This window comes from Sapajus apella, unplaced genomic scaffold (assembly GCF_009761245.1).
Source record: "Sapajus apella isolate SASKATOON/1434 unplaced genomic scaffold, GSC_monkey_1.0 scaffold12, whole genome shotgun sequence".
Taxonomy (NCBI): Eukaryota; Metazoa; Chordata; class Mammalia; order Primates; family Cebidae; genus Sapajus; species Sapajus apella.
In genome coordinates, this window is record NW_022436952.1 from 27,017,030 (window position 1) to 27,043,951 (window position 26,922).

General features: G+C 50.6%; 1 protein-coding gene and 2 long non-coding RNA genes across 14 annotated transcripts; 2 read left to right on the forward strand and 1 right to left on the reverse strand.

Annotated features, from left to right (window-relative positions):
- The first annotated feature begins 154 nt into the window (after nucleotides 1-154).
- On the forward strand, nucleotides 155-984 carry LOC116553287. Its single transcript, XR_004269687.1, has 2 exons — nucleotides 155-245; nucleotides 492-984. It is a non-coding gene; the product is annotated as an uncharacterized LOC116553287 (long non-coding RNA).
- SEPTIN4 (septin 4) lies at nucleotides 841-25,923 on the reverse strand. 12 transcript variants are annotated; one of them, XM_032280640.1, is made up of 14 exons: nucleotides 23,980-25,923; nucleotides 23,291-23,335; nucleotides 21,403-21,410; nucleotides 7,167-7,463; nucleotides 6,724-6,817; nucleotides 6,204-6,290; nucleotides 5,579-5,702; nucleotides 2,552-2,686; nucleotides 2,321-2,438; nucleotides 2,130-2,231; nucleotides 1,839-1,935; nucleotides 1,582-1,744; nucleotides 1,328-1,427; nucleotides 842-1,070 (listed from the first exon to the last, which is right to left on the reverse strand). In XM_032280640.1, the coding sequence occupies exons 1-14, from the start codon at nucleotides 25,571-25,573 to the stop codon at nucleotides 1,011-1,013; spliced, it is 3,024 nt and encodes a 1,007-aa protein (XP_032136531.1). In that variant the 5' UTR covers nucleotides 25,574-25,923; the 3' UTR covers nucleotides 842-1,010. The 12 variants fall into 12 exon arrangements, with proteins under 12 accessions (XP_032136538.1, XP_032136537.1, XP_032136542.1 ...); XM_032280645.1 differs by lacking the exon at nucleotides 23,980-25,923 and adding an exon at nucleotides 11,639-11,795 and having other exon boundaries at nucleotides 847-1,070; nucleotides 23,291-23,316; XM_032280644.1 differs by lacking the exons at nucleotides 23,291-23,335; nucleotides 23,980-25,923 and adding exons at nucleotides 11,639-11,795; nucleotides 22,956-22,976 and having other exon boundaries at nucleotides 847-1,070.
- Nucleotides 6,248-26,072, forward strand: LOC116553286. Its single transcript, XR_004269686.1, has 5 exons — nucleotides 6,248-6,326; nucleotides 23,635-23,727; nucleotides 24,429-24,496; nucleotides 24,811-24,952; nucleotides 25,922-26,072. It is a non-coding gene; the product is annotated as an uncharacterized LOC116553286 (long non-coding RNA).
- The last annotated feature ends 850 nt before the right edge of the window (nucleotides 26,073-26,922 follow it).

Consider the following 26,922-nt stretch of genomic DNA (forward strand, 5'->3'; position numbering starts at 1 on the left):
ACTTATCGCCCCTCCCTTTCTTTCTTTCCCGGGGACCCAGAAAAGACCACAAGACGGAGGGTGGCCGCTGGAGGTCGCCGTGGACCCGCGACACCAGCAACCGACAGAAATGGAAAACAGTTGATTCAGATTCTCAGCTAATATTCTCAGGTCTGGAGTGGGCCTGAGCGCTTTAATACCAAGCCCGGGGCTAATGGGTCCTCACCTCTCTTTGTTTATAGAACACTGAAACTTCAGTACAGTTGGTAAGTTCCAGGAAGACGAGAACTCTGCACTACTTTTAACTCCAGGGTCCAGAACAGTCTGCAATCTAGCAGATGCTGTAAAAATTTTAATTAAATACTGAACTCCTGTAGGACAATGATTGTGTTTTTATTCATTCCCAGCACTTACTATAGTGTTTGGTGATTACAGTGGCTGCAGCATTTGTTTAAAGCTCTTTCACAGGTTTTTTACAGTGTAGAGCTTAACCTGCCTATTCCTTTTCCCAGATCAGGAGAAATAGAAAGTCAGGAAGTTGCACACAGTTAATACCTTGCGTTTTCCCAAGGGCAGATATGAAATCCAAAACTGCTGCAGAATTAAAGGTATGTATGTGGGAAAGATGGAGAGAGACCCAAACCCCAGATAATACAGGCAGGTTAGATATGGTCATTAAGATGGAGAAGCCAGACTGGATTCTAAGCAGAGACTAAGAAGGGGAAACAAACTGGAAAGTTTTCCCCACTTTCCCTTCCCTACTAAAAGCCAGAAACCAACATCTACCATTAGCCTTTCAAAACTGGGTCCCAGGATCTTGGTCTCCAGGAGGTCATAAAGATACACACAGGGACACCAGAAGCCACCTACAGATTTATTAAACTTTATTTCCTCTGAGTCTCTGGGCAGTCAGCAGGGATGTAAGGCGAAGTGGCAGTAGCTGAAGGGGCCTGAGCAGAGCTGGTGCTGGGAGGGGCCGACATGGACAGGAAGAAGAGGAAGAGATTTAAATATCCAGGGCTGAAAGCCAGTTAATGGGTCTCCTTCATCTGTTTTTGTATTTTGTGTAGCATCTCCTGCATCCGCCGCAGCTGGAATAGGCATAGGCATCAAAATGGGCCTTTTTGGAGAGTCCTTTAGTATTGGGGAAGTGCCCCAAATTTCTAATCCCTTACGCCAGGACCTTGGTAGCCCTGAGGTGTGATGGAGACCCTGGACAGAACCACCTATTGACCTATCCAGGACCCAAATAGGCACCAGAGCCAGGGATCTTTCTATTACCAAACCAAGAGATACCAATGTTGATGATCAAACAGGGGACCTCCCCTATACCCCATACTGCTCTCACCTCCTCATCTTTCTCTCGGATAAGCTTCTCAGTTTCTGGATCTGTCCCTGGTGGGACAGCAGGGATGGGGAAGTCGGTACCACTCTCTCGAGTCAGTTTGCTAAGAGGAGAGAAGGGTTGGTAAGGCTAGGAGGACCCTAGTACCCACTTAGATTGAGCCCAGGGCCTATAGAAGAACAAAAGAAAGGTTTGGTCTCACCCAAGGCTAGGCTTGGGATCCCCCCTGCCACCTTTGTCCTGGCTTCTGGTCATACTTGCGATTCCGTTCCTTCACCACCAGGCGGGTCATGCTCTGGATGCACTGTGCCCGGTAGTTCTCATAATGTGTCTCCCGCGTCACATCCTTCAGGTCCTGCATGTGGGTACGCACCAGCATTGTCCTCAGCTTCACAAAGTCGCAGTGACCTGGGTTTTCCACTGCATAGCAAGGCTAGGGGTCAGCCAGAGGCATAGGTAGGAGAGAGCCACTGAGGGGCAAGGAGATACCCTGGTCACAGGCTCAGTGCTTTACCTTCCACGATGCCCCAGGGGTAGAGTCGACCCCGAACTCGCCGCCCTCTGGCCTCTACTACAGTGTTGCTGCCAATGACTGCAAATGGGATGCTTTCCTGGAAGAGGTTAGGGGTGCCTGTCAACACCCTCTGTTCTCACCTGTTTCTTTCCACCTGTATTGTCATCTTCTCTGCTTCACTCTAGGAAGCCAGGGTCCTTTCCCACCCTGATAGCCTGAATATAGAATTCTACTCCCTTTTTCCACCCAGAAGAAACAAGATGGGAAGGGGATGCCCTAGAGTGGCCCCACCTTTAGGGCTTGATCCTGCAATTTGAAGTCCTCATCCTCATCAGAGTCACAGTCTGGGAATTGATAGATCTTGATTCCAAAGCGCTCAATCTCCTCCCGGATCTGGCAAACAGATGAAGGGCCCACAGTTCTGGGGACCACATCCTTTCTAGAAGCCCACCTGATCCCCTCCCATCACCAGCTTCTCTCACTTTGCGTTTCTTGCAGTCCACTTCAGGAGGTGTCAGTGTGTCCGCCTTAGCTAGGATAGGCACGATGTTGACCCGCTGATGCAGGGCCTTCATGAATTCAACATCCAATGGCCGGAGCCTGGGGAACAGGAATCTGTGACCACCTGCTAGTGGCAGCCCTGCCCCTGGTGCTCTTGGCCTGTTCCCTTGACAGCACCCGGTGGTGCCAGGAGCCTCAGGCTTGGACCATACCCGTGGCCGAAGGGTGAGATGAAGTACAGGCAGCAGTGCACCCTGTTGTCTTGGATGTTCTTTCGGTTCAGGCCACTCTCATCTCGGAAATACTGCTCAAACTGCTGATCAATGTATTCTGCCACAGGCTTCCAGCTGGGGCAGGGACAGACAAGCAGAGAAACTGTGAGAGTGGGCGCCATCTAGTGAGCTTTGGGACTACAGAGAAGTAGCCCACACCCTGAGCAGTGTTTTCAAGACATTGTTATTCCCTGGCTTGCTTTACCAAATCTTCACGGAAATTCCTGAATGGGATGGTGTATATCTCATGTCTTGATACAAAAGCCTGAGTACTCAGGCAGAGTTTAATAAATACTAGTTTGATGACAGGGAAAGGGCCCAGGTGATCAAACAAAAGAGTAAGAATAGGCCGGGCGTGGTGGCTCACGCCTGTAATCTCAGCACTTTGGGAGGCCGAGGAGGGCGGATCACTTGAGGTCAGGAGTTTGAGACCAGCCTGACCAACATGATGAAACCCTGTCTCCACTAAAAATACAAAATGTAGCTGGGTGTGGGTGGTGTGCACCTATAGTCCCAGCTACTTGGGAGTCTAAGGCAGGAGAATCACTTGAATCCAGGAGGTGGAAGTTGCAGCGAGCCAAGATCATGCCACTCCAGCCTGGGCAATGGAGTCAGACTGTCTCAAAAAAAAAAAAAAAAATAGCAAGGTAGGGCTGCAGGCAAACACCAACTGGAAGCCAGGGAAACCCTAAGTCAGGTTTCCAGTCTAACCTCAGAGCCTTTTTGCTCATGTGTTTCTACCCTCTCCTCTACCTCTCCAAACCCATTCTATCCTTCAAACCCGTAAGAACCACCTCTTCCATGAAGGCTTCTTTGACTATACCTCTCTCCTTCTCTTCACTACAAAGCAAAACAAATAAATAAATTAATAAATTTCCCCAAGAACCTCAATTTCAAATCCTTTGCTCTTCTATTATCTTGTTTAATCCTCATTGCCCTCACAGGTGGACATTAGGCATTATGATCACCATCACTCTCATTTCATACATGAAGAAAATCCAGAGCAGCTAACAGACTTGTTCCAGGCCAGATGTGGTAGTTCACGCCTGTAATTCTAGCACTTTGGGAGGCTAAGGTAGGCGGATCACTTGAGCCCAGGAGTTCAACATCAGACTGGGCAATATAGCTAGACCCCCATCTACAAAAAACTACAAAAAAATTAGCTGGCATACACCTATAGTCCCAGCTACTTGGGAGGTTGAGGTGGGAGGATAACCTGAGCCCAGGGAGCCTAGGGAGGTGGTTGATCAGGCCACTGCACTCCAGCCTGGGCAATACAGTGAGAACCTGTGTCAAAGAAAAAAAAGAGGGGGAAGAGGACTTGCTCTAGGTCATTTAGCTAGTAAATTCTCTACCCATCTGAGCCTCTACAGCTCAGTGCATTTGCCACTACACATTGCCTGACCCATTTACTAATTTAAGTTGCTATCTGATTGAAACATGTTAGAGAGCTGCCCCCACCTCCCCCGCTTCCCTGTTGCCACTTGACTATAAGCCTCTCAGGGATAGGAATCATTCATGCCTGTTCTAAATCCCTTAAAATGTTCAGCACAGGCTGGACATCTAGTATGTGCTCAATACATTCTAGCTGATTCGATGCTTTGCTCTTGCCAAAGTTCTGAAATTCTTAAAAATTTTGAACAAAGAACCCTACATTTTCATTTGCACTGGGCCCAACAAATTATGTTGCTGGTCCTGCAATTATCATTGTTAAAATTCATGAGTATGCTGTAAATAGCCCTTTGCACTCTTGAGTGTGCATGCATCATGCTGGGTGATGTTCAGATCAATTGGAGAGGTAGTTAAGGGCTGGCATGTTTTAATTAAATAAATGTCTGACAAAATGAGTATATATGGAGGTGCACTTTAAACTGTGAGGTGCCTGGAAATGAAATTATTAGTATTATGGAAGGTAAGAGACAGTAGGTAAACTGATTTAAGAAGATCATTTGCTGAAGATCATGAAGTTACTAAATGCCAATCAAGATTTGAACTCTCTGTCTAGGGCTCTTAGCACCACCTGCCTAACTTCTTCATTAAAGGTACCACCTTTTCTCCTGTCAATCTCATCAATTCCCCGCTTCATCTACTCACTTAGGTCTGACCATTAGCTAAGCATCCCTCTAGCACCTGAAAAATAAAAAAGCCCAAATGATAGGGGGTTGTGGTAAAGCCAGCTTTTCTTTCAGCAGGTAGCCTAGAAGGTACCTGGAGTTTAAACAAAGTTCCACCATTTTTCCCCTTTGCCTATTCTTCCTCACCTTTACCCTCCCTCCATGCATGACCAGCCCTTCAACATTTAGGTACCCTTGTTTGTGGCACCTAAAATGTTGCTAGTTAAAGGAAAAACTGTGAGTTTATTGAGCATCTACTATGTAATCAAACTCTGTCCTACATGTTTTCACACTTCACATGTGTTTGCTTTTTGAGGCTCTTCTTTCTTATCTGTTGTTTTTTTTTCCTTCTTTTTTTTTTTTTTTGGTCTCGCTCTGTCTTCCAGGCTAGAGTGCAGTGGTGTGATCACGGCTCACTGCAGCCTCGACCTCCTGAGCTAAGTGATTCTCCTGCCTCAGCCTCCCCAGTAGCTGAGACTATAGGCCCATGCCACCATGCCCGGCTAATTTTTTAAACTTTTGTAGAAATGGCATCTCACTATGTTGCCCAGGCTGGCCTTGAACTCCTGGCCTCAAGTGATCCTTCTGCCTCAGCCTCTTCTTTCTTATGTCCCTACCCCTTAAAGAATCACAGGGCAGAACTGGAAGGAACATTAGAAGTCACCTACTGCAATCCTTTTCCTCTTACTTTATAAAGGAGGGGGTCGCTGTCAAGTAAGGGAAGTTACATGCTCAAGGTCATAGACCTCTTCCTCCTGATAAGTATGAATATATCTGGGCCTATATGTATATCTGTGTGCGTATGGAGAAGGGTAGCTCAGGGGCAGCTGGAATTGTGCTTAGTCAGACATACCACTCTGTGTTGTTGACTGCATCCCCAAAACCTGGTGTGTCCACAATGGTGAGCCGCAGCCTTACACCCTTCTCTTCTATGTCCACTGCATGCTTAGTGATCTCCACAGTTTGCATGATCCGCTCTGGAGAAGGGGGAAACTGAGGCCAGGGCAAGGGCAGGGACCTGCCCAGTCAGGATGAGCCGCCCACCCCAAACAGCCTTGTTGCCCAGACTGCCTCATCCACATTGTCCCCCCTCCACCCCCAAGCTGCCTGGGGGACTGTTCCCTGGGAACCAGCAAGGAGTACATTTCCCAACACAGGAAATGCCGGTGGCTGTTGGCTCTGGCCCCAGCCTCTTCTCTGATCCCGTTTTTTTTTTTTTTTTTTTTGGATTCCTGGAATCCTTAGGGGTCAGAGACTCATTCAGAGAGCAAGACTCTGATCCCTGCCCTGCTTCAGCACCCAAATCTTTAGGGAGCTAGCTGGTGGGCTGCCAGGCAGATAGGCCTATGGAGAGCTGCTGTCAGTGTCTCTAGGAAGCCATGGTTTCCAGCATGTGGGGGAGAGGCCCATCCCCCAGACTCTGGAGTGAGTTTAATTTCCCAAGACAAGTCTGCCTGATTGTCCTCTCCTTTCCTTACCTTCAGCACCAAGGAGTTTCCGGTCCCGGTACAGATCAGTGAGGAAGAGGCTATTGACAAGTGTAGATTTGCCCAGGCCAGACTCTCCTGAGAGGAGAGAGGACAGAGGCACCAAATCAGAAGGTAAGATCTATAGCCAAAAAGCAACTCCACTGGATTAAGGTTTAGAGGAAACTGCTTTCTTAGCTAATCGGAACTAGACTAACTATAGTATTTTAGAGCTTGAAGGAAGCACAGAAATTGGCTTGGGAAGAGAAAGAGATTGTTCAAGGTCACACAAAAAGAGGCAAATACTAGAAAACTGTTGGTCAAACGTTCTTTGCAACCAATTTTCCCCCCACCCCAAACCCACCCCACATACATACACTCTCAGAGGCCAACAACTCCTGGCTATTTTGCAAAACAGCACAGCCACTCACTGCTTGCTCCTTTCGACCTATACTCCCTTCCCACTCATGGACACACACACCATCCCCACCTGAAACACACCCTGCCCAACCCAGCCCTGCCCCTTTTCTACCTGCCACCATGAGAGTAAAGTCAAAGCCTTTCTTCACGGACTTTCGGTGGACTTGGTTGGGGAGGGTTGCAAAGCCCACATATTCCTTGTCATCCTAGTAGACAGGAAGGCAGAATGCATCAGGACGAGGAGCTGAAGGGGCCCTGGCACCCAGCACTGATCTTCTCTCCCTTTCAGGTCTTTGCCCCCAGCCTTTAAGAAGCAGTGCCAGATTCCTGTGAGCTCCTATTTCAGGCCACCAACTAAGCCTCCTGCCATTGCTGAAACTGTTAGTTTCCAATGCCCTTGGGGGCAGATATCACAGAGCTAGGGCTAACACAGGACTGAAAAAGGTCTCAGATACACACACACACACACACACACACACACACACACACACACACACCACCCTGGTCTTCCTGCAGCAGCCCACTGAAAGGCAAAGGCAGCGCTGGGGGCTCTACCTCAGAAGAATCATAGGGATCAAGCTTGCCCCATGGGCTGCGGGGCCTGGCAGATGGGCTGAGAGGGGCTGGGGCACAGAAGTACTGCTGGCTGTCAGAGGACTGGGGCCACGAGGGGGGTCTGAACTCCAGGTCATCATCATAGAGGTCTGGGGCCTGGGGCCTTGGCTCCAGGACTTGGGGCCTGGATGCCCAGGTCTTAGCCTCTGGTGGGTGGCAGCTCTCGCTTCCTGAGAAATCCTTCACGAACTTGCTCAGTTCTCCATCATCTGTGGTGTCCTCCAGGAAACGCTTGATCTGGGGGAAGTGGGGTGAGTGGAATAGGTAGGAGATGATGGGAAGGGAGTGGGAAGGGAAGAATGAGGAAGGAGACGGAAGACAGGAGAAGGCAAGAGGGAAAGGGAAAGCACTTGTGGTTAGAAGAGAAAGAAACTGCAGCCAAGCCAGAGGAGGTGCTCACCATCCCTCCCTCACCTGCTCATAAGCCTCCCCAATCCAAGATGCCAAGAAGGGCCCCAGGGTCCAGGAAGAGCCCTGGGCACCCCCAAATCCCTGACAACTGCTCTTGAGAACTGAGGAACTCCAGTTCTGGTCTCCCTCTCAGCAGCATGTTTTTTGAGACTGCCTTTCCTCAGGTTCTGGCCTAGCCAGGGACTGTCTCAGGCCAGGAAGTAAGGCCAGACTGATTTAGAGCAGACAGAGGCATTAAACCCAAAAGGAGGGTACAGAGCGTCAGAATGGGGCAGGGGATGAGGGAAGTAGGTAGGAGAGAAGAGAGCTGCCTGTGCCAGGCAAGTCAACCAGCAGGGGGTTCTGTGCTTCCTGTCACTACTGGTCAGTGACTACTGCCAGTGCTCAATCCCCAAGGTTCACTGCCCAGTGCTCAATATAGCTGATCCTACCCCTTACTTCAGACACTGAGCCACACCCGAATCTGACCCTGGGCCCTGGGAGAGAAGAGTAAATCTGCCAGTGGATGCTGACTGTGGGTGGAAGGCAGCTGGGACCAGTTAAGGGAGGATGGAAGAGCCTGGGGAAGACTGAAGGATGGCTGGGCCTCCAGAGCTTCTGACAGCCCCCAACTGTGAGAGACATATAAGGGGAAGCACCCTCAGTTGTTTCCTTACCCCTCTTCCCAGAGCCAGCAGTAAGGAGAGGGTGTGGCCTAAACCATGACCCACAGTGGGTGGTAGGCAGAGAATGGTCTGACTCCTCTGTAGAAGCCTGTTCTACCCTATCCCCAGCTCAGAAGAGGGACCATTTCCCCCAACTCTCATTGTCAGCTCTAGACCCTAAAGATTCTCCTCTCCTTTGGGGGTCAGCCTCCTTTGTGGGGTGCCTGGCAGTGCTGGGTTCAGCTCTGCCTCACAATACCCACGTGCCACCCCCAGACAATGGACAAGGGCCAGCTGCAGAAACTGACTCACTCTCTGGGGGTTAGCCAAGCTAGTGGGGACTACCCCAGACCACTGTGGAGTCCCAGCTAGAGTTGGGGAGATAAGATGGCCACAGTCTTCCTGCAAAGGGAAGACTTGAGGGAGGCAGATATGTACACTGACAGGTATATGCTAGAGGGAAGAGGTTGAGATAGGGAGGTTAGAGGGAAAAGTCTGCTAGGAGCTACTTCCAGGTTGTCGCCTCTCAAGTCCTCACACCTGCTTATAGCCATAGTTTCCAGTGCTCACCTGGACAGAGGGGAGGAAAAGAGACCCCTTATCCCAAAACTGGAACCAGCAGGTGGAGGCTAGGTGACTAGAAGAAGGTGTCCTGAGGCCAGCCTAACCCAGGGCTTTTCTTACCTATGACATTTGTAAGGTCCAGTGGCGACCATACATCCCAGTTTATGCCTGTTGTCCTGACATCATGATTAGTTGTGCCCTTTCACTCTCAAAAATGTCCCAGCTTAGACAATTAATTATATGACAACAGAAAAAGGGTGGAACTTGGGGGCAGCAGCTCTTGTTGTCTGGCAGCTAATAAGTCTGGGGAATTCCAGGAAATCCTGCCTCTCTGCACAAATCCACAATGACCCAGCAGTTGGTCTGGGGATCAGGACAAGGGTGGGAGAGAGAAAGCTGTGCTTCACCTGGTTTCACTCAGGGACACTGAGTGGAGGGGCGGGGAAGGGAGAAAGGAAGGCACTAATGAAGATCCCTAGCCCCCACGATCTTCCAGCAGAGCCTCCAGGAACCCAGCACCATCCTCATCTCTGCCAGCCCTGGCTGCTCATCCGCATGGAGGAGGCCAAAGGGGCTCTAGACTAGGAATCAGGATGCTAGGGTCCTCGCCTCCTGCCTGCACATCCCCACCCCCCAGCTCTGCCAGTGACCAAATCATTTTCTGACTTTGAGCCCCAATCCCATCCAAGGCAGGGAGAAGACAGGTCAGGTCCACCCATCTCCCAGAGCAGCACCTTACCCCAGCTTCAGTCCTGTCCTCAGGGACAGAATTCCCTTGCCATCCCAGTGAACGGTCCATGTCCCACGCTTCAGACTCCCTGTCAGCAAGCTCTAGGTCTAATTTTATCTCCCAGGCAAAGTTCCTCATACACAGAAACAGCCTTGTTTTGATGCTCTTGTTGTCTGGCTTCCTGGCTTGCTCCTTTCCTTTTCTCTGTGACCCCCTTCTGTCTCTGGCAGGGGCCAAAAAAGCCTGTGGAATGTCCTTCCCCACCCCCTCTCCTCCTCCCCTTCCCTTGGCTCCCACCGTCCAAGGACAGCTCAGCTGCAGCAGGATCACTTGGTTCCTCTGCAGTCCCCTCCTCCTCTGATTGGCTGCCCCATGACGCCTGCCCGCTGCCTACCCTGGTGGGCACAGCACCAACCTCCCAATGTCTGCCTGCAGCACAGGCTCTTGATCCATTTGACCTCTCCTGTTAACCCCCAAGGACACCGTGGTCTGCCTGAGGACTATGAGCTGTCCCCAAGTGACCCGGCCCATCAGCACTTGAGGACAGCCACCCAGGATACCCATTCCCAAAGGATTTCAATCCCCCAATCTCTTTCTTTCACCTTAACTTTAAGCAGTGCTGGAGTAGGACGAGATGCCCTGTAATCCCCCGTATAGATTTTTGTGGGAATGGCCTCACACTTCTTCCCAAGTGTCCCTTTCTTTTTTTCCAGCGGGGAACCTCACTGTCTTCAGAAATCTGCTCCTAGATTTCCCTGCAGGGAGCCCCACCACAGAGGTGACTTTGCTCAAGGGACTCCCCTTACCCTAGGACACCTCACCTCCTACTCATAGCAACCTATATCAATTCCATCACTCCATCGCTTCTGTAGTGTCAACAGGAGAGATGTTAGCACTTGGTCTTTGAGGAGCATGGGTTCAAGACAATGAGAGGCTGGCAGCCCAGAAACTTCAGAGCTGCCATTTAAGTGGGAGACAAATTAAGGGGCCTGGTTAGAAGTGTGCACTCAACTAGGAGTCAGGGGGCCACTGTTTCCGGTTGGAAGGAAACATCTTTTATGAGTCTGGATAGTATCTTAATTTCAGGACCTTAATGGTCAGTTGTGAATGGCCCTTCCTTGCCTCCCAGGGAGGCTGGGGAGAGAAAGCACTCCCAGATGACAGATACCCTAAGCTGCGGTGAACCTGAGAAGAGAAGGTGCATCTCAAGTCACAGAATGGTCATTAATGTTGACCTGTCATTCTTTTCGCCTGTAAATTTCAACTCCCTGGGGCATCTGGGTTGGGGAGGTCTTCCCCACTGATTCCCAAAGCAGCTGGGACACTGATGTCCTTGGACAAAGAGACCCTCATAGAAGAGTCTGATCTGAACCAGTCAGCCTAAGAACTTGGCTGGCTTGAGAGCAGGGGCCTGAGGATGGGGACTTTGGTGGTGGTGGCTGGGGTGGGGGATGTCTTTAATTAGAGAAGAACAGGGTGGCCTTAGACAAGCTGAAAGCACCAAGACCTCAGCTGAACTGAACTTAGTGTGTGGCAGAAAAAGCCCCTCTAGCCCCTGCTGGGCTTGGCACTGGGGACAATCAGTGCTTCCCCAGGCTTCCATCCCTAGAACAATCAGTCCCTCCATCCCCCATGTGGGGAGAAGTGGGGGACAGGAATAAGGACAGGCCTCTCCCAGGAACCCCCTTTGGGGAAGGTCACAGGGTCACCGAGACTTCCTGGCCAAGGCTTGGGCCTCTGCCTGGACACAGCTTGAGAGACAAGAGCCCAAAAGTTGGCCCTTCCAGACCTGAAAGCTTGTGATCCCAGGGGGCCCAGGGAGTTCCCTTCTGGAGTCTGCCCGCAGCCAACATTGCGCCCCACAGGCTGGTCAGGGATCCCCTCCTTCTATAAACAGTTTGTGCCCCGAGTGCAGAAGGCAAAGGCTGTAGGTCTTCCAGACTGGGAGGAAAGGATGGTGTGTGGCCTGGAGGTCCTGACAGCCTTACATTATTTATGACAGACTCCAGCAACAATATCAGGAGAAGAGAAGACATCTTAAGCCAAGCATCAAAACTTCCTACCTGGGCATCTCCAGGGAGGCTGGCTGGGGTTACTGCTTCTCTTTCCACTAGAGGCAGGTGGCAGGAATGGGTGCCCCCACCCCCACACACTGCGGAGGGACCTTGCTGGTGGAAAGGGAGGAGGTAGGTGCAGCAGGAGGAAGCTTTCCCATGGTTCCTGACCCAGGGGCAAAGAGATATTAGCTAATCCCACCGGGCAGGACGGTGGGCTGGGCCTCCTCTCAGGGGTCTCTTTGGGAAAGGCTCAGGGACTGCCCCTTGGCAGGCTGAGGGAAGGAGGGGCCAAGCATCTCACCATCCCTCTTAGGGAGGCAGGCAGTGTTTATGGGCCTCCTCTGTGTTTTCCAGAGGAAGTTGATACTGGCCCCGGTGCCCAGGGTAGGTGGGTGAGGAGGGGTTACTCAGGTAAAAGCTGACCCAGGCGAGCATAGGGACCCTCACCTCAGTCATCACTAACGCGCCTTCCCCAGCCCAACATACGCGTCTCCGCCGGCGGGCACCTCCCTCAGCACGGACCCACCCCTTCGTTCAAGACCGCAGGCATCACCCAGGGGTCGGGGCCCACTCTGTGGCTGCTCAGAGGGAAAACTTGGGAGCCGCGACGCAGCGCCGCCCGGCAGCAGTGCCAGCCTATGCTCGGGGCCGGTGACGGCGCCTCCCATCCCGCACAGCCGCGACTGCGGTGCAACGGGTCCCCTTGGAGCCGCCCGGGAGCTGCTGGTCCTGCGCACCCCGGCCCTGCCCCGCGCCCACCCGCCTGCCTTACCATGGCTGCAGCCCGGGCGGGGCAGGCTCCGCCTGGACAGCGCCGGAGCGACCCGCGGCGGGAGCTGCGCGCCGACCTCGCAGCACCGCCGTGCCCCGCCCGCCTCCCCGAGTGCGGACCGCTGGGGGCGGGACCGTCAGCGGGGGCGGAGCGAACCGGCCTCGGGGCGGGGCCTGCACCTCAGCGGCTAGGGGTGCCGGCGCGAGCAGGGCCAGGGTGCCCACCTGGAGGCCGGCCTCGCAGCCCTTGACCCCCAGAGACACAGGGTATGGAGAGTCAGCTAGGGCAGAGCGGAGAGCCTCAGCTCCTCGTCCCCGGGCTGCACTGGAGACCTGGTTTTTCTTTACTCAGCTCCAGAAGCACCTCGGGGGCTTGAGCCAGTGCCCAAAGAAAAAAGAACGGCCCACCTGGCATCCCCATAAGGAGATGCCTTTGGAAGGGAGGGGGAGTTGCTGCATGACTTGGAGAGAAACCATTAGTTACCCCAGAGATTCAGCAAGGTTTTCATAAAGTGAAGCCGACTGATGCCCATTACTGATCACCACACCTCTTAAAGAGGAATGTCAGATATTCTCCACCTCCACCTGAGCTGTGAAGAGGCAGGTTAGAGGCAGGCTCCCTTCGTGCAGTACCGCAGATTAAAGATGAAAGAGGATTTGCTGCACAAATTATCCAGGGATCATCTGCTGGAAGGATGGAAGGGAGAGGCTGAGTGGCTTTAACAGGACGGTGAAGCTTTGCCTGTGGCTGAGGACAGTGGAGAGGGCCTCAGGAGAGGCCAACTCAGGCATGACCCAGGCCCAGCTGGGCCACTCTTCCTCTGAAAAGCAGGTGAGATGCTGTGGGGACAGATGCCCCAGCAGCTTTAGAGGCACTAGAGGCTCAGAAGGGTCAAAGCAGCAGCTAGGGGAAGGCAGATGCTTGGTAAGCGCGGTGTTGGTGAGGGATTTCCTGAGCTAAGTAGGGTCTGAGCTGGTCAGGCTCCTGCAAAAGATTCCAGAACCATGTCCTTTCCTGACCCCCAAGACTCCTCTCTCAATGGCAAGCTGACTGGCTTCTCCCTGAATACACTCTGGACAAAACTGAGACCCACAGGCCTGGCCCTCTCTGTTGGTAGAAGTGCCAGAGGCCTGCCTGCCTTATTTCAGTCTGATCTGTGAACCAGTAGCAGTGGTTGAGACCAGTCAGAACTCAGCCAGAGGAGGGAAGAGGGCCTGGGGCAGCAGGTAAGATCAAGCTGAGAAAAACAATGGGGCTGCTACTGGAGATGTTATTGGCTGTTTGGCACTGGTGGACTGGAAGATGGCAGGGTGTTCATGAGCCAGCAGGTTGAGGAGAAACCTTACTAGCTGGGTGGCCTTGAGCAACTCACTTCACCTGTCAAGGCCTCAGTTTCCATACCTGAAAATGAGGGGATTAAACTAAAAGATTTATAAGCTTTCTTGCCGCTCAGGCCTTCTAAAAGTGGATGCAGTGGGGGAAGGAGGATATGCTGTATGCTACTGTAGGCCTTGGAGGAAGATAAGAGAACAAGGCAGCAGCAGGAGGTGCTGGAGAAAAGTTGGCCATGCAGTGATTCAGGAGAAGGCCCAGGATCTGAGAGAAGGGGGAGGAGGCAGCAGCTTGGCTCCCATGAAAGGGAGCCTCTAAAGATACAGAGAGGCTCCAGGAAAAGGCCTGGGGTAGATCAGGGGATCTGAAGCTGTACTCAGGAAAACAAAGACATAAAGAGAGAAACCAATGGCTGTTGGAAGTCTGCAGAAGCAGCAGCTGCTGCTGCCATTAGCCCCAAATATCAAGCTTAGGCTATACAAAGCCCCACTGTTCAAAGCCCCAGGCTACCAGTACTCATGTATGCACTCTAAGAATACCTCTTGCGTGCTTCCAGAGTCGTGTGGCCTGGCGTGAGGAGAAAGCCTACATTAGGGAAGACAGGCCCCAGCAGAAAGTCTTGTTTTCCTCTATCATAACAGGCCCCTCCCCTGAGCCTCAGCTGAATTCCAAGTGTGGACACAGACACATCTCAAAAGGCGGCCCAGCCAGCTCATCCTCAGCTGTGGCTGGAATCCCAGCTCTTCTCTGGCACCTGCTGCCCAGGCTCCAGAGTGCCCTGTGTGTCCTGAGGCAGGTTGGTACCAGCTTGCCTTGAGGAAAGCAAGGCCCTAAGCAAGTCCTGGGACCACAGAACTTAGCTCTAAGCCAAAAATATTCGAGTCTAATCCCTTTCTAATCACTGTACCACAGGCCTAACATGAGGCATGCTGGGGGAAATAAAAGCTGAAGACTGATTTACAGCCATCCCACCTGCATAAGCCCTGGATGCTAACCTACTGCAGCATTCAGAGGGCTCTGAGAGAACTTGGCCTGGGCACAAGTCCCATGCCAACTTGGCTGTTTTCTCACTGCCTGAAAGTCCCTTGCCCTCTCTGGGCCTCTGTTTCCCCCACTGAAAGAGAAGACTGGACTCCTCCAAACTCTAGCTCTTACATTCTGTGTGATGGAGGCAGGGTCTGATACCTGCCTACCTGATACCTGCAGAACCAAGATACAGCAGCCCTTGCATAAGTCACTAACGATTTATTGAGTGCTCTTCCTCATCTCCAGCCAGCAGGTGGCCTGGCCAACTCTGCTTCAACACAGCTTAGCTCTTGGAGCGCTAGCTCTCCCTCAAAATTTAACATCCCACTAGGCATTAATGGCCTTGACTAGAGTACAACTCCCCAGGCACTGCTAGGGCATGGTATTCTTATTATTTTTTTTTTTGAGATGGAGTTTCGCTCTTGTTACCCAGGCTGGAGTGCAATGGCGTGATCTCGGCTCACCGCAACCTCCGCCTCCTGGGTTCAGGCAATTCTCCTGCCCCAGCCTCCTGAGTCGCTGGGATTACAGGCACGCGCCACCATGCCCAGCTAATTTTTTGTAGTTTTAGTAGAGACGGGGTTTCACCATGTTGACCAGGATGGTCTCGATCTCTTGACCTCGTGATCCACCCGCCTCGGCCTCCCACAGTGCTGGGATTACAGGCTTGAGCCACCGCGCCCGGCCTAGGGCATGGTATTTGAGCCAAGTGTCTGGGAGAGTGTCTAGCTGGGAAACTCAGCTCAGCCACCATAGATCTAGCCTGCTGTCCTGGGACTGTTGCTTAGGTCAAGCCAACATGGTATGTCCTGGCCCCCTCCACTAGGTCTTTCCTGCCCACCCATAGATGCAGTTTGTATGTCACAGGACCTAAGCAAGGAGGCTGCATGTGGGCCATGTCAGGGCCCAGGTTCAAAGCTCATAATAAAGAGCAACTACCAAAGGAAATCAGGATTTCAAATCTGCATGACTAGCAATGGCCACTTCTGCCTCTCAGTAGCTAAGTTTTCCTAAAGTGGTGCAGGAACTTATCGTACATCCCTTCCCCGCGGAGGTAGATGAGTCACTAATGATACAGTCAGAGAGTCCTTGGACCAAAAGGCCATCACTGGGTTGTGTCTTTCAAGAAAACCTCAGTAACAAGGTCTGTGACGGACAAAGGCAAGAAACCAAAATACATTAAGCCCAAATCTTCCCCCAGCTGCTGCCACATGTCCCATGATCCTGGGGGCAGGCATGAGGTAAGGGTGGCAAGGCTGGGAGCATTGTGTTTCCTGGCACCTGCTGAATGGCTGCAAAGAGGGGCAGTTCCAAAGCTGGCAGGTTGCTAGAAGCCAGCCACTCTGATATGGAAGACAGTCCTTCTAATACCCAATGTGAGCAAGGCAAGACATGGTAGCTCAGGGTTGGAAAGGATTTACATACCTCCTAATGTGATTACTCACCAGATGTCCAAAGGCTCCCCTGTCTTCCCAGCCTCTGCTTGAATACCTACCTCTGATGGCCAAAAATTCACTGATTCTAATAACTGCCCTTCAACCTTTGGGCAGCCAAGTTACCAAAGTCTTCACTATACTGAGCCAAAATCTGTCTCTCCCTGGCTTTTACCCTCCAAATGCCTCCAGCTGTAAGCTTTGCTGACTCATTCCATTGGACTTTGCTTTGTCCTTTGATGTCCACACACTTCAAGTGACCCATCTGTATACTTTTCTCTCCTAAATTAACCACAAGCCCCTCAAGGGCAGGGGGTATGTCTTCTCTTTTAACCTCTGCTCACTTTAAATCAGCAAACACATGATGTGATGTTTGTCTGGGTGTCCAGGCCTCTGCCCCCAGGAGATGGCTGATCAATATGGATTGACTAAAAGGACTCATTGATTAGTTTTTCATTCTGATTTTAGAGCCCAGACAAGCCTTGAGGCTCTGGCTTCATTGACCCTTCACTTGCCCTTCATCCTGGCTGCTCAGAAGCTCACATCCACCTCCCAACCTCCTGGTTTACATGCAAAGACATGGATGTTACTCCCACCAAAACCTTTCCCTTCACAATTCTTGATATCTAAAGATGCTTCTGAAATGTTGAGAATTTATTTTACAGGGAGACGTGGCTACAGAAGAAGGATTTCTATCCCACATAGTTGAATCCCTGGGATACACTGCTCCTTAAAATGCTTCCAGCTTTGATGAACAAACTCTGAGCCTCAGTTTCTTCATCTGTGAAATAGGGAGAATAAATCCACTCATAGGTTACTGTGAAAACCCACTAACACACTTAACATGATCACTAAATGAACAGTAGCTACTATCTCTGCTAATGAGAAAATTATCAACACCAAACCAGCAACTGTCAGCTGTGACTATTTCAAATGCCTTCCCTCCAAAGGATTTGGAGTGTGCATGTGAAATAGGTGTAGAGAGATGGGAAGACAGAGGATACCAGAGTAATGCCTTAGATGAAAGCGACATTGGAATGACCAAGCTGCCACCTGTGACCACCGGTGGAGTCAGCTTCTCCAGCTAGACACCATCTCTAGAAAGCTGGTGCTTGGTCTCAGATCTACTGATCCAAATTCCCAGAAACAGCAACTCTGGAGACCCCTGGAACTAGATGACTTTGGTTGCAGTGGGTGTGCCAAGGAAGCGACTCCCACAGTGTTAGCCTGAGCTTCCCTCAGGAACTGCCTCACATTCTGTTCCTCTCCTCCAGGCTTCATTCAGCCCCCAAGGTGCAGCTGTCTCCTGCTGTTCTCGTAACAGCAGCTGAGCCAAAGGCAGCTGAGCAGAGGAGGGTGAGGGGACATGGCCATTTCTGCCTCTCACGACAGCCTTCCTCTGGCTAAGCAGCTGTCAGGGTGGCTCCTGGGTTCAGATTTGCTTCCTCACCCGAGTATGCACCCTGGCCTCTCATCGACCCAGGCCCACTGTTTCTGTTAGTTGGAAAATCCACCATTTGAAACACCACCAAACTACTCTGCAGAAAGATGTGATGTTGGAGATGGGTTCCAGTCACCAAACAGCTTCTGAAAATACACCAAAAAGTCCACAGTGGTTGTGGCAGATTCTTCCCTATGTGGGATTATTCTGGGCAAAATGAATAACCGAGGCCAGGTAGCCTGGCCTCAGTTCTCCTATCAAGCCTGAGAGAAAAGCATCATATTTTCCTGCCCCTCATTTTACAGGCAGAGGGAGTAACGTGCCCAGGTCTCACCGTGAAGCTGGGACACTGTCCCCTCACTCTGTGCTTCCAGGTGGACTACACGACAGCTTGTACTAGGTAACCAACTGTCTTGGTCTGCCCAGGACTGAAGGAGTTTTTGAGACATGGCACTTTCAGTGCTAAAACCAGTTAAGTCCGGGGAAACCCTGATGAGCTGGTCAACTTAGCCTGTCCCCAGATTAGCAAGTCTTGACCAGAGGTTGCCAGCCTTCCATCCTGCTCTGGAATTGGCTGCTCATGGTAGCTGGAAATGAACAGGGTGCCATCTGAGACGGAGGTGAGATGCTTGCTTCCTAAGAAGCTGTGCAGTGACGGTCATACTGCTAGAAAAAGCCTCCTGAGATGCCCTGCCCCATTTTCAGCCGCTCTACTCCATTCCTTCAACAATTCTCTTTCTTCTGAACTACAAGCCTCTACCCAAAGCAAGATAAATGCCAGGTACGGTGGCTTGTACCCATAGTCCCAACTACTAGGGAGGCTGAGGCAGGAGGATCACTTGAGCCCAGGAATTCAAGATTACAGTGAGCTATGGATTGTACCACTGCACTCCAGCCTGGGCAACAGAATATTTTTTTTAAAAAGCTGGCTGGGCGCAATGGCTCACACCTGGAATCCCAGCACTTTGGGAGGCCAAGGAGGGCAGATCACGAGGTCAGAAGATCGAGGCCATCTTGGCCAACATGGTGAAACCCAATCTCTACTAAAAATACAAAAATTAGTGGGATGTAGTGGCGCGTGCCTGCAGTCCCAGCTACTTGGGATGCTGAGGCAGGAGAATTGCTTGAACCTGGGAGACGGAGGTTTCAGTGAGCCGAGATCGTGCCACTGCACTCCAGTCTGGGCAACAGAGGGAGACTCCGTCTCAAAAAGAAAAAAACAAAAACAAAAAAAACAAGGAAGATAGCCCATGACCTAGGATTCTGTTAACATCCTCATGAATGTGGAAACTCCCTGAGTTCCTCAGAGGCTTTGGATTTCTCTTTGTAAAGGAAGCCAATCTGAGCAAAATGACTGTGATTCAGAAGCCAACAGGAGGCTAATCATACCATCCCTCAAGGGCCATATGGCATGTCACCCAAAAGACACTGGGGTCTGCCTTAAGTATCAGTGAGATGGTCTCCTCTGATTCCTGGCCTATTTTCCAGAGTTGGTTTCTTGCATAATTGATAGAGCAGGGAGTAAACTACCTTGCCCTGTGACAGCCTCAGAAGTCACATTTAAGGATAAGTAGATCAGGTTTCTTGAGGACACAGGATCTTGGGGCTAGGCACCCTGTCCATCTAAGGCATTGCAGCCCCTCCCATCAGAACTGCTTTATTTCCAGGAACTCCCCAGGGCTACGTGAGAAGGCAGCCCCCAGTGACCCATTAGGGCACCCTCAGGACCTTCCTGTTGAGCTTTTGCTAGTTCTGATCCCAAAAAAACCCATTAGGAATGCTTCCCTTAGTCCAGCATAACCTCCTCTGGGGAGACTTCAGCCCCTAATGTCCCAAACCAAGGATGAGAAGCATCTGTCCATCCCATTCCTTAGACAAAAGGGCCTTGAGGGGCCATTTGGGAGGGGACTGACAAAGAGTTGGGCTGAATCAGGAATCATCCCCAGCTGTTCACCCAGAGAGGTTTGTGAAGCTCAACAACAAACATGTTGCCTTCCACAAGCCAGGCGTCGTGGCCAGGCCACTAGAGAATTCCTGCCAGGAATGGAATCTGGAACAGACTCTATGGTCAACCATTCCCAGATCAGAGGAACCAGAGACCTTGGACACCAACACCACAGAGTCTCCATCCTGAGGCTGCATGGGGCCATGTAGGCTGGGGGACAGGCCAGGCAGAGCCTAGCTTTCTCATATGTTAGAGAGCACCTGGCCCTCTTCCATGCCACCATACCTCCAGAGAGTCAGAGAAGACCAGCAGCCCAGCTGCCTGGGAGCCTTCTCTTCTCGGCTTCTAGGAAGCAGCTCTGCTGCTGAACAGGGCTGGAGAGCTGTAATTATCGAGACAGGATAAGAGCTATTTTAGGAAGGAGCCATCCTGCTGCCAAGGCTTTTGACTTCCTAAACTAAAACAAGACGCACAGAAAAAGGGGGTGAGGGTGGGGCAGAACAGGGAGGAGTGTGCTCAGTCAAAAACATCAAATCTTGACCAAAGGGAAATATTAACCCCTTCCCAAAGGTACAGATTTGCATCTAGGGGTGAGCAAAAGGCTAGCTAAGACACTATCATCCCCTGGCTTTGGGAAGGAGGGCGTAACCCGACCCCCTATCCATTTCCCTGTGGACTCCCTCTCTCCTAAGACTCTCCAAGAGCACTTACTCAGTCTGTTCCATCTATTTTGACATTTGAGCACAAACATTTCATATTGCTGTTTAAACGTTTCCTGTCTGTGTCTTATCTCCCCAACCACATGGCAAGTTTGTCAAGGCCAAGGAATGTGTGTACTGCGAAGCTTCAATGCTTCCCCTAAAAGTGCCTAGCAGAGTGCGAGGCATCAGAATAAAAACTGTTTATGGAAGGGAGGGAGGAAGGAAGGAAAAAGAAAGGGAGGGACTTACTATTTTGCATGGAGATAATCTCTGAAGGTAGCCGCTCCCACCTACAGCTGAGCTTATGGCATAAGGCTAGATAAGAACCCATGGCAGTGGGAGGTGGCAGCCTTGTTTCTGGACACCTCCCCTTCAGTTGTTCTATTATCTGAGCTTAGGCTGACCTCCACTATGCACTCATTTGTTTTCTATGGCCAACTGTCCATCCTGAGTCAGCCTAAGAATGGGACCCATTAGAGGCCACTGCTAGGCTTTGAATAATAGAGAAATATGGCAAGAGGAAGAATGGAAGTAGGAAGAGCTTTGACCATCTTATCAAACATGGGCCAAGAATAGCCAAAGTACTCATGGGAACAATGCGGTGAAATCAGGACACTGTTTACCAAAATCAGGACACAGGACTGCCAAGAGCAGAGTCCACCTTGAGTTTTTCCAAGTTGAGGACCCAAATAGTGTGTAACCCAGAAAAGCGACCCCTTTCTGGAATGCCCCAGGCTGAAAAGGGGAGAACCAGGTAGGGACTGATCCAGTGGCTACCTAGACAGCCTTCTCACAGAGCACTTGGCAAGATTCATCATCTGCCAAAAGGTCTGTATTCTTTCTTTCTAGGACTGCAACTAGCTCATACAGTGCTTTTGTGCAAATACCCCTCTGGGAAGATGCAGATCCACAGGTGAACAGCTTGGCAAATGGAACACGTTAGATTTCGGTCCCCCACTTGCCCCCCTCCACCAGGTGCTCTTGTGCAGTGAACAATCTGCCCAACCATAGGGAGCAGCTGTCTCCCTCCATACCCACTCCCATTATAGGACAGGAGAGGGATTTGGATAGTGGGGTGGGCACAGGAAGACTGGAAGTAACCTCCCAGGGGTGTTCTTACCTCCTCATCTGTCATAACAGAGAAGTAGAAGCCAGGCATTCCCAGGGGGCAGCAAATGGAATCCAGAGTGTGCCGATAGGAAAGGAAAAAGAGAAATTTACTAAAGATGCCCAGTGGACTTGGGCAAACCTGGCCCAATCCCTTCCTAGTGCAAGTGGCCCAAATAATAGCAGCTAGTATTTACTGAAAGCTCGCTGTTGCTAAGTATCATGCTAAGTGCTTTATAGGTAATAGCTTGTAATAATCCTCACAATAACCCTAAGAGGGAGCCATTATTCTCATTAACAGATGGGGAAACTGAGGCTTAGAGAGGTAAAATAACTTACCCAAGGTCACAGTCAGCAAACAGTGGACCCAGGGCTCAAATTCAGTTAGTAACTCAAGTTTGTACTTAACTGTGCCCCTACTTTATAGAGCTTTCCTCCCTCTGAGGAGCAGGACTGCCCTTCTCTGCTCTTTGCTGACCATCACTAGGAAGGTTCACGCTGGTTGGGATTGGGTGGCATTCCCAGGGCTCTCTACTCCCCAGGAACTGCTTTATCCAGAGCCCTGGCCTCTGTCATGCTCATAGGGCTGGAGTATATTTTGGGCCATGATGTTCACAACATGAAGTCCCTGCTGCCAAGATTTACTCCACGAGGGTGGTCCCCACCCTCCCCTGCCCCTAGAGAGGCCAAGAGTATAAAGGGAGCAGAGGGTGAAGGCTGGGGGACACTTCTCTCAAGCATTCTAGAGCTACAAGATACACTGATGGCCTCAAGGAGAAGGCCCAGACATCTCTGAAGATCCTGCCTGGGCAGCATCAATAAGTACCCTAGGTGGTAGAGTGGGGTCATGAGGAGGGTTCTGAGGAACCAGAGAAACACTTCAGAAGAGTCCCCAGCCTGAATAAATATGAAGTCAACCATGAGCAAGACTGTGAAGCAGGCAGTATGCTTTGGTGTATTTTTTAAAATTACATGATAGGTGGCCAACTAAGCTGAAAGGCCATGAGGCTTAAATTATTCTCCATTCCTGAAGTGACTTCCTATTAAAAGGAGACTCTTGAAAATGGAAAAGGTGGCCAGGCGCGGTGGCTCATGCCTGAAATCCCAGCACTTTGGGAGGCTGAGGCGGACAGATCACCTGAGGTCAGGAGTTGGAGACCAGCCTGATCAACATGGAGAAACCCTGTCTCTACTAAAAATACAAATTTGCGCCGGGCGCGGTGGCTCAAGCCTGTAATCCCAGTACTTAGGGAGGCCGAGGCGGGTGGATCACGAGGTCAAGAGATCGAAACTATCCTGGTCAACATGGTGAAACCCCGTCTCTACTAAAAATACAAAAAAAAAATTAGCTGGGCATGGTGGCGCGTGCCTGTAATCCCAGCTACTCAGGAGGCTGAGGCAGGAGAATTGCCTGAACCCAGGAGGCGGAGGTTGCGGTGAGCCGAGATCGCGCCATTGCACTCCAGCCTGGGTAACAAGAGTGAAACTCCGTCTCAAAATCAAAACAAAAACAACAAAAATACAAATTTGCTAGGCATGGTGGTACATGCCTGTAATTCTACCTACTTGGGAGGCTGAGGCAGGAGAATTGCTTGAACCTAGAAGGTGGAGGTTGCTGTGAGCTGAGATCGCGCCATTGCGTTCCAGCGTGGGCAGCAAGAGCAAAACTCCATCTCAAAAAAGAAAAAGAAAAGGAAATGGAAAAGGTTCCAAGCCCCAAAGAAATTACTCTAATGGTGGAATTTTCAACAAGATGAGAAGTTCCTCTGCTCCTTCAAGTCAAAATCCCAGCATTTATCTCCTAAATGACCCAGCTCTATAGATACATAGATGCCACTCCTTGCCTGTCCTCCCATATCCCAAGCTCCCACAATAGGCCCACAGGAGGAAAAAGCACAGACCTTTTAGCCACCAGATGACATGATTGCACATTTCCTCAGAGACATCTGAAAGTAACAGAGAGATGGTTGCTTTTCTTCTCCCTGTGGGATGCACATCCCACCCTCCACTACTTGCAGCTCCCTTTCTAGCTCCACATTTCTCACCCAAAGGTGCTCTCAGCCCTTGGTCCTCTCCAAGAAGCTCCTCCAGCCTAGGACTATATATTCCCACTCTCCCTATCCCTCTCTCTGTGCCCTTGTGAGTACCTTTCCCCTCCTGGAAGTCTAAATCCAGGTCATCCGCACCCCACCCTCTCCACTTTGTTGCCAGAGTATTTACCTGAGGCCCTTATTCTATTTAACAGCCCTTTTCAGCCCTCACCCCAGCTGTTCTTCATCTCCACTCAGGAAGCAGCTTTCAACCCTGCAAGCCGTCTTTACTACCTTCAATTGAAAAGGTAAGCAGTGTTGCCTAGAGGAGTCAATGCCTGTCACCCAGCCCAAGCATCGTCATCGATGTCATTAGCTTGGAGCACAGAGAAGCTGGCAGGGAAGGAATGGAGCAATGGGCTCAAGTATTGGACTAGCTTTGGCACTGGCAGGAGAGCAGCCCTTAGGCCCAGAATGAAGAGTTGGCCTTTCCTGCCCACCCCAACATCCCCATCTCACTAAACTGGGGCTGCACCTGGGCAGTCTGCTACTTCACATACCCAGGAAGAAAGCACTAAACCTTTGAATGGGTTGTTTGCAGGCATGCTTGGGGGTCTGTGGCACTTCACTCAATGGTGCCCAACTTGGAGACTTCTTTGGTGATGGTGGTGGTGATGGGCTTGCCTTCTCTCTCTCGAACTTCAGATCTTCACATAAAGGGCTAGAGTCTATTTTAAAACCGGACAATAAGGGATCTAGGGAAGGAGAACACTTAGGCTCAAAATCAGGTGTTGTTGGCCGGCTTTGGGGTGTTTCAACTTCAGGATTCAGCAAGGCCCACCATGAGGAGCCAGGCCCGTACCTAGGTAAGGACCGAGGAGGCAAGGGCCGAGGAGTCAGTTCCAGTTCTGCATGGATGGAGGACTTTTGCGAGAGTTCTGGATACCTGGGTGTGGATCCTTTGGACATGTAGGTAGTTTCCAGGGGTTTTTGGGTTTGCTGTTTATAGATGAGCTCTGGAGTGACAAACATGGATGATCTGTGGGAGTCCTCAGATGCTGATCGAGCTGTCACACGGTGAGTTGGCTCTACTGACCGTACCTCTGGGGAGATGGTGACCCTGCGGCCAACCTCGCTGTTTCCTCGGATTGGGGCCCTCACGTTGGACTCCACCTGTGATGATACTAAGACCTTTGTGGAGGGCTTGCTTTCGGGGTAGACAGAATACTTGTGAAGAGACTCAGGATCTACCCATGCAGAAACTCGGTGTATGCCATCAGAATCTTGAAGGACAGAGAGTTTGAGTGATGAATCCAAGTTCATATTTCTATACAGGGCCTTGGGTTCCAAAGGAATTGAACCATAAAGACTTGTTTCTGATTCTTCTACAGGGGCCCTTCTCTGGGCTGTCTTATAGTCTGCAGAGACACTGCTGCTTCTGTGCTCTGGGAGAGAGGGACTCCTTGGAGATCTGATCTCAGTAGTAGTCATAATCCTTTGGATGGGTTCAGTTTGTACTGCTTCATCTTTTGGGTAAGACAAAATCCTACGGGGAACTCTGACTCCTTGGGGGTTCTGGACCTTGGATGGTGGGTCATCTTGTAAGATTTGTGATTGCAAGTTATCCCTCTGGTCTTGAAAACTCAATCGACGAGAAGATTTTACATCTGGGATTGATGAAGCATGATGGCTGACCTTGCGCCCTGACTTGCTCTCACCACCTCTTCGTGTTGCTTCCTCTCTGGGTGGACTAATATTCCGTTGTCTGCTTGAAGCATGGGAAGCCACTGTCTGAGTTTGCTGGCTCTTTCGATGAGGAGAGGAATGGCGGGATGATTCTGTTCTTGGTCGAGTCTCGGTTCCCTGAGGGGTGGATACTGCATAGCGTCCAGGCCCTAACTCGGGGGAGACAGATCGAGGATAGTCTGATGCCGAATGGGGAGTGATGGGATGTGCAGCTTCTGATCTTCGGTGGGAAGGGTTCAGGGAGACTGCAGCACTTCGATGGCTTGAGGTAAGAATGTACCCATGTCCCCGCTGAGGGAATGTGTTGGTAGTAACCTCAGACCCTCTCTGTGCTGAAACTGATACCTTGGCCCCAGGTTTATTTGTCTTGACAGTCTGATAGATTGTGCCTTTCTGAGTAGATCCCATATTTTACCGGCTGGCTTGTATTCAGAATCCTAATGATGCCTGAATATTTACTCTGTTTTAAAGCTGCTGTTCTTGGGCTCCCACAAAATTGGCTGTTGTTCTACGAGTGTCTCAAATAGTCCCCTTAGCTACCACTCTGTCTGGTGATGTCATAAAGGAAGGAGCTTCCTTCCTATTAAACATCGTAGTGTAGAGCCACAATTCTTCACAGAATCCCAAAGCAGTACCTGAAAGGAAATTGTGGATTTGTCTTTGGAGTTACATCACCAAGCCTTTGGCAAGTTTTTAACAAAACTGGGATTTCCTTGTATATAGAGAAGGCTCCAGACCCTTCCTTACTCTCCCCAGATTCTAGAAATTCTCAGGGACTCATCCAGAGAAGGAAACAGCCAGAAGATCCTATGAAGACAAGGTCAAACCAAATATGCTGTGTTAACCCCAGTTTTAATAAGGTACAAAGTTGCCCCAATTTTGTTTGAAACTGTACTGTGTACAAGTTTAAAAATACAGCTTCAGGGCCGGGTGCGGTGGCTCAAGCCTGTAATCCCAGCACTTTGGGAGGCCGAGGTGGGTGGATCACAAGGTCAAGAGATCAAGACCATCCTGGTCAACATGGTGAAACCCCGTCTCTACTAAAAATACAAAAAATCAGCTGGGCATGGTGGCGCATGCCTGTAGTCCCAGCTACTCAGGAGGCTGAGGCAGGAGAATTGCCTGAACCCAGGAGGCGGAGGTTGCGGTGAGCCGAGATCGCGCCATTGCACTCCAGCCTGGGTAACAAGAGCGAAACTCCGTCTCAAAAAAAAAAATAAATAAATAAATAAAAATAAATAAAAATAAAAATAAAAATACAGCTTCAGCCTTTTCGGGTCTCAAGGATGGTTTCATTGCTCCTGGGATAAAAATCCAAGTTGCTCGAATAATAAATTCTCATATTCTTGGTCCAGGAGTGTCTAGTGTTTTACTAATAAAAGGGATTTGGGCTGGGTGCAGTGGCTCATACCTGTAATCCCAGCACTTTAGGAGGCCGAGGTGGGCAGATCACCTGAGGTCAGGAGTTCAAGACCAGCCTGGCCAACATGGTGAAACCCCGTCTCTACTAAAAATACAAAAATTAGCCGGGTGTGGTGGCATGTACCTGTAATTTCAGCTAGCCAGGAAGCTGAGGCAGGAGAATCACTGGAACCCAGGAGGTGTAGGCTACAGTGAGCTAAGATTGTGCCACTGCACTCCAGTCTGGGCAACAGAGCAAGACTCAGTCTCAAAAGAAAAAAAAAAGAAGGATTTGTAGTTAGTCATTGGTTTCTATCATAAATGACTAGTTGGGTACCTAGGAGAAATTACCTGAG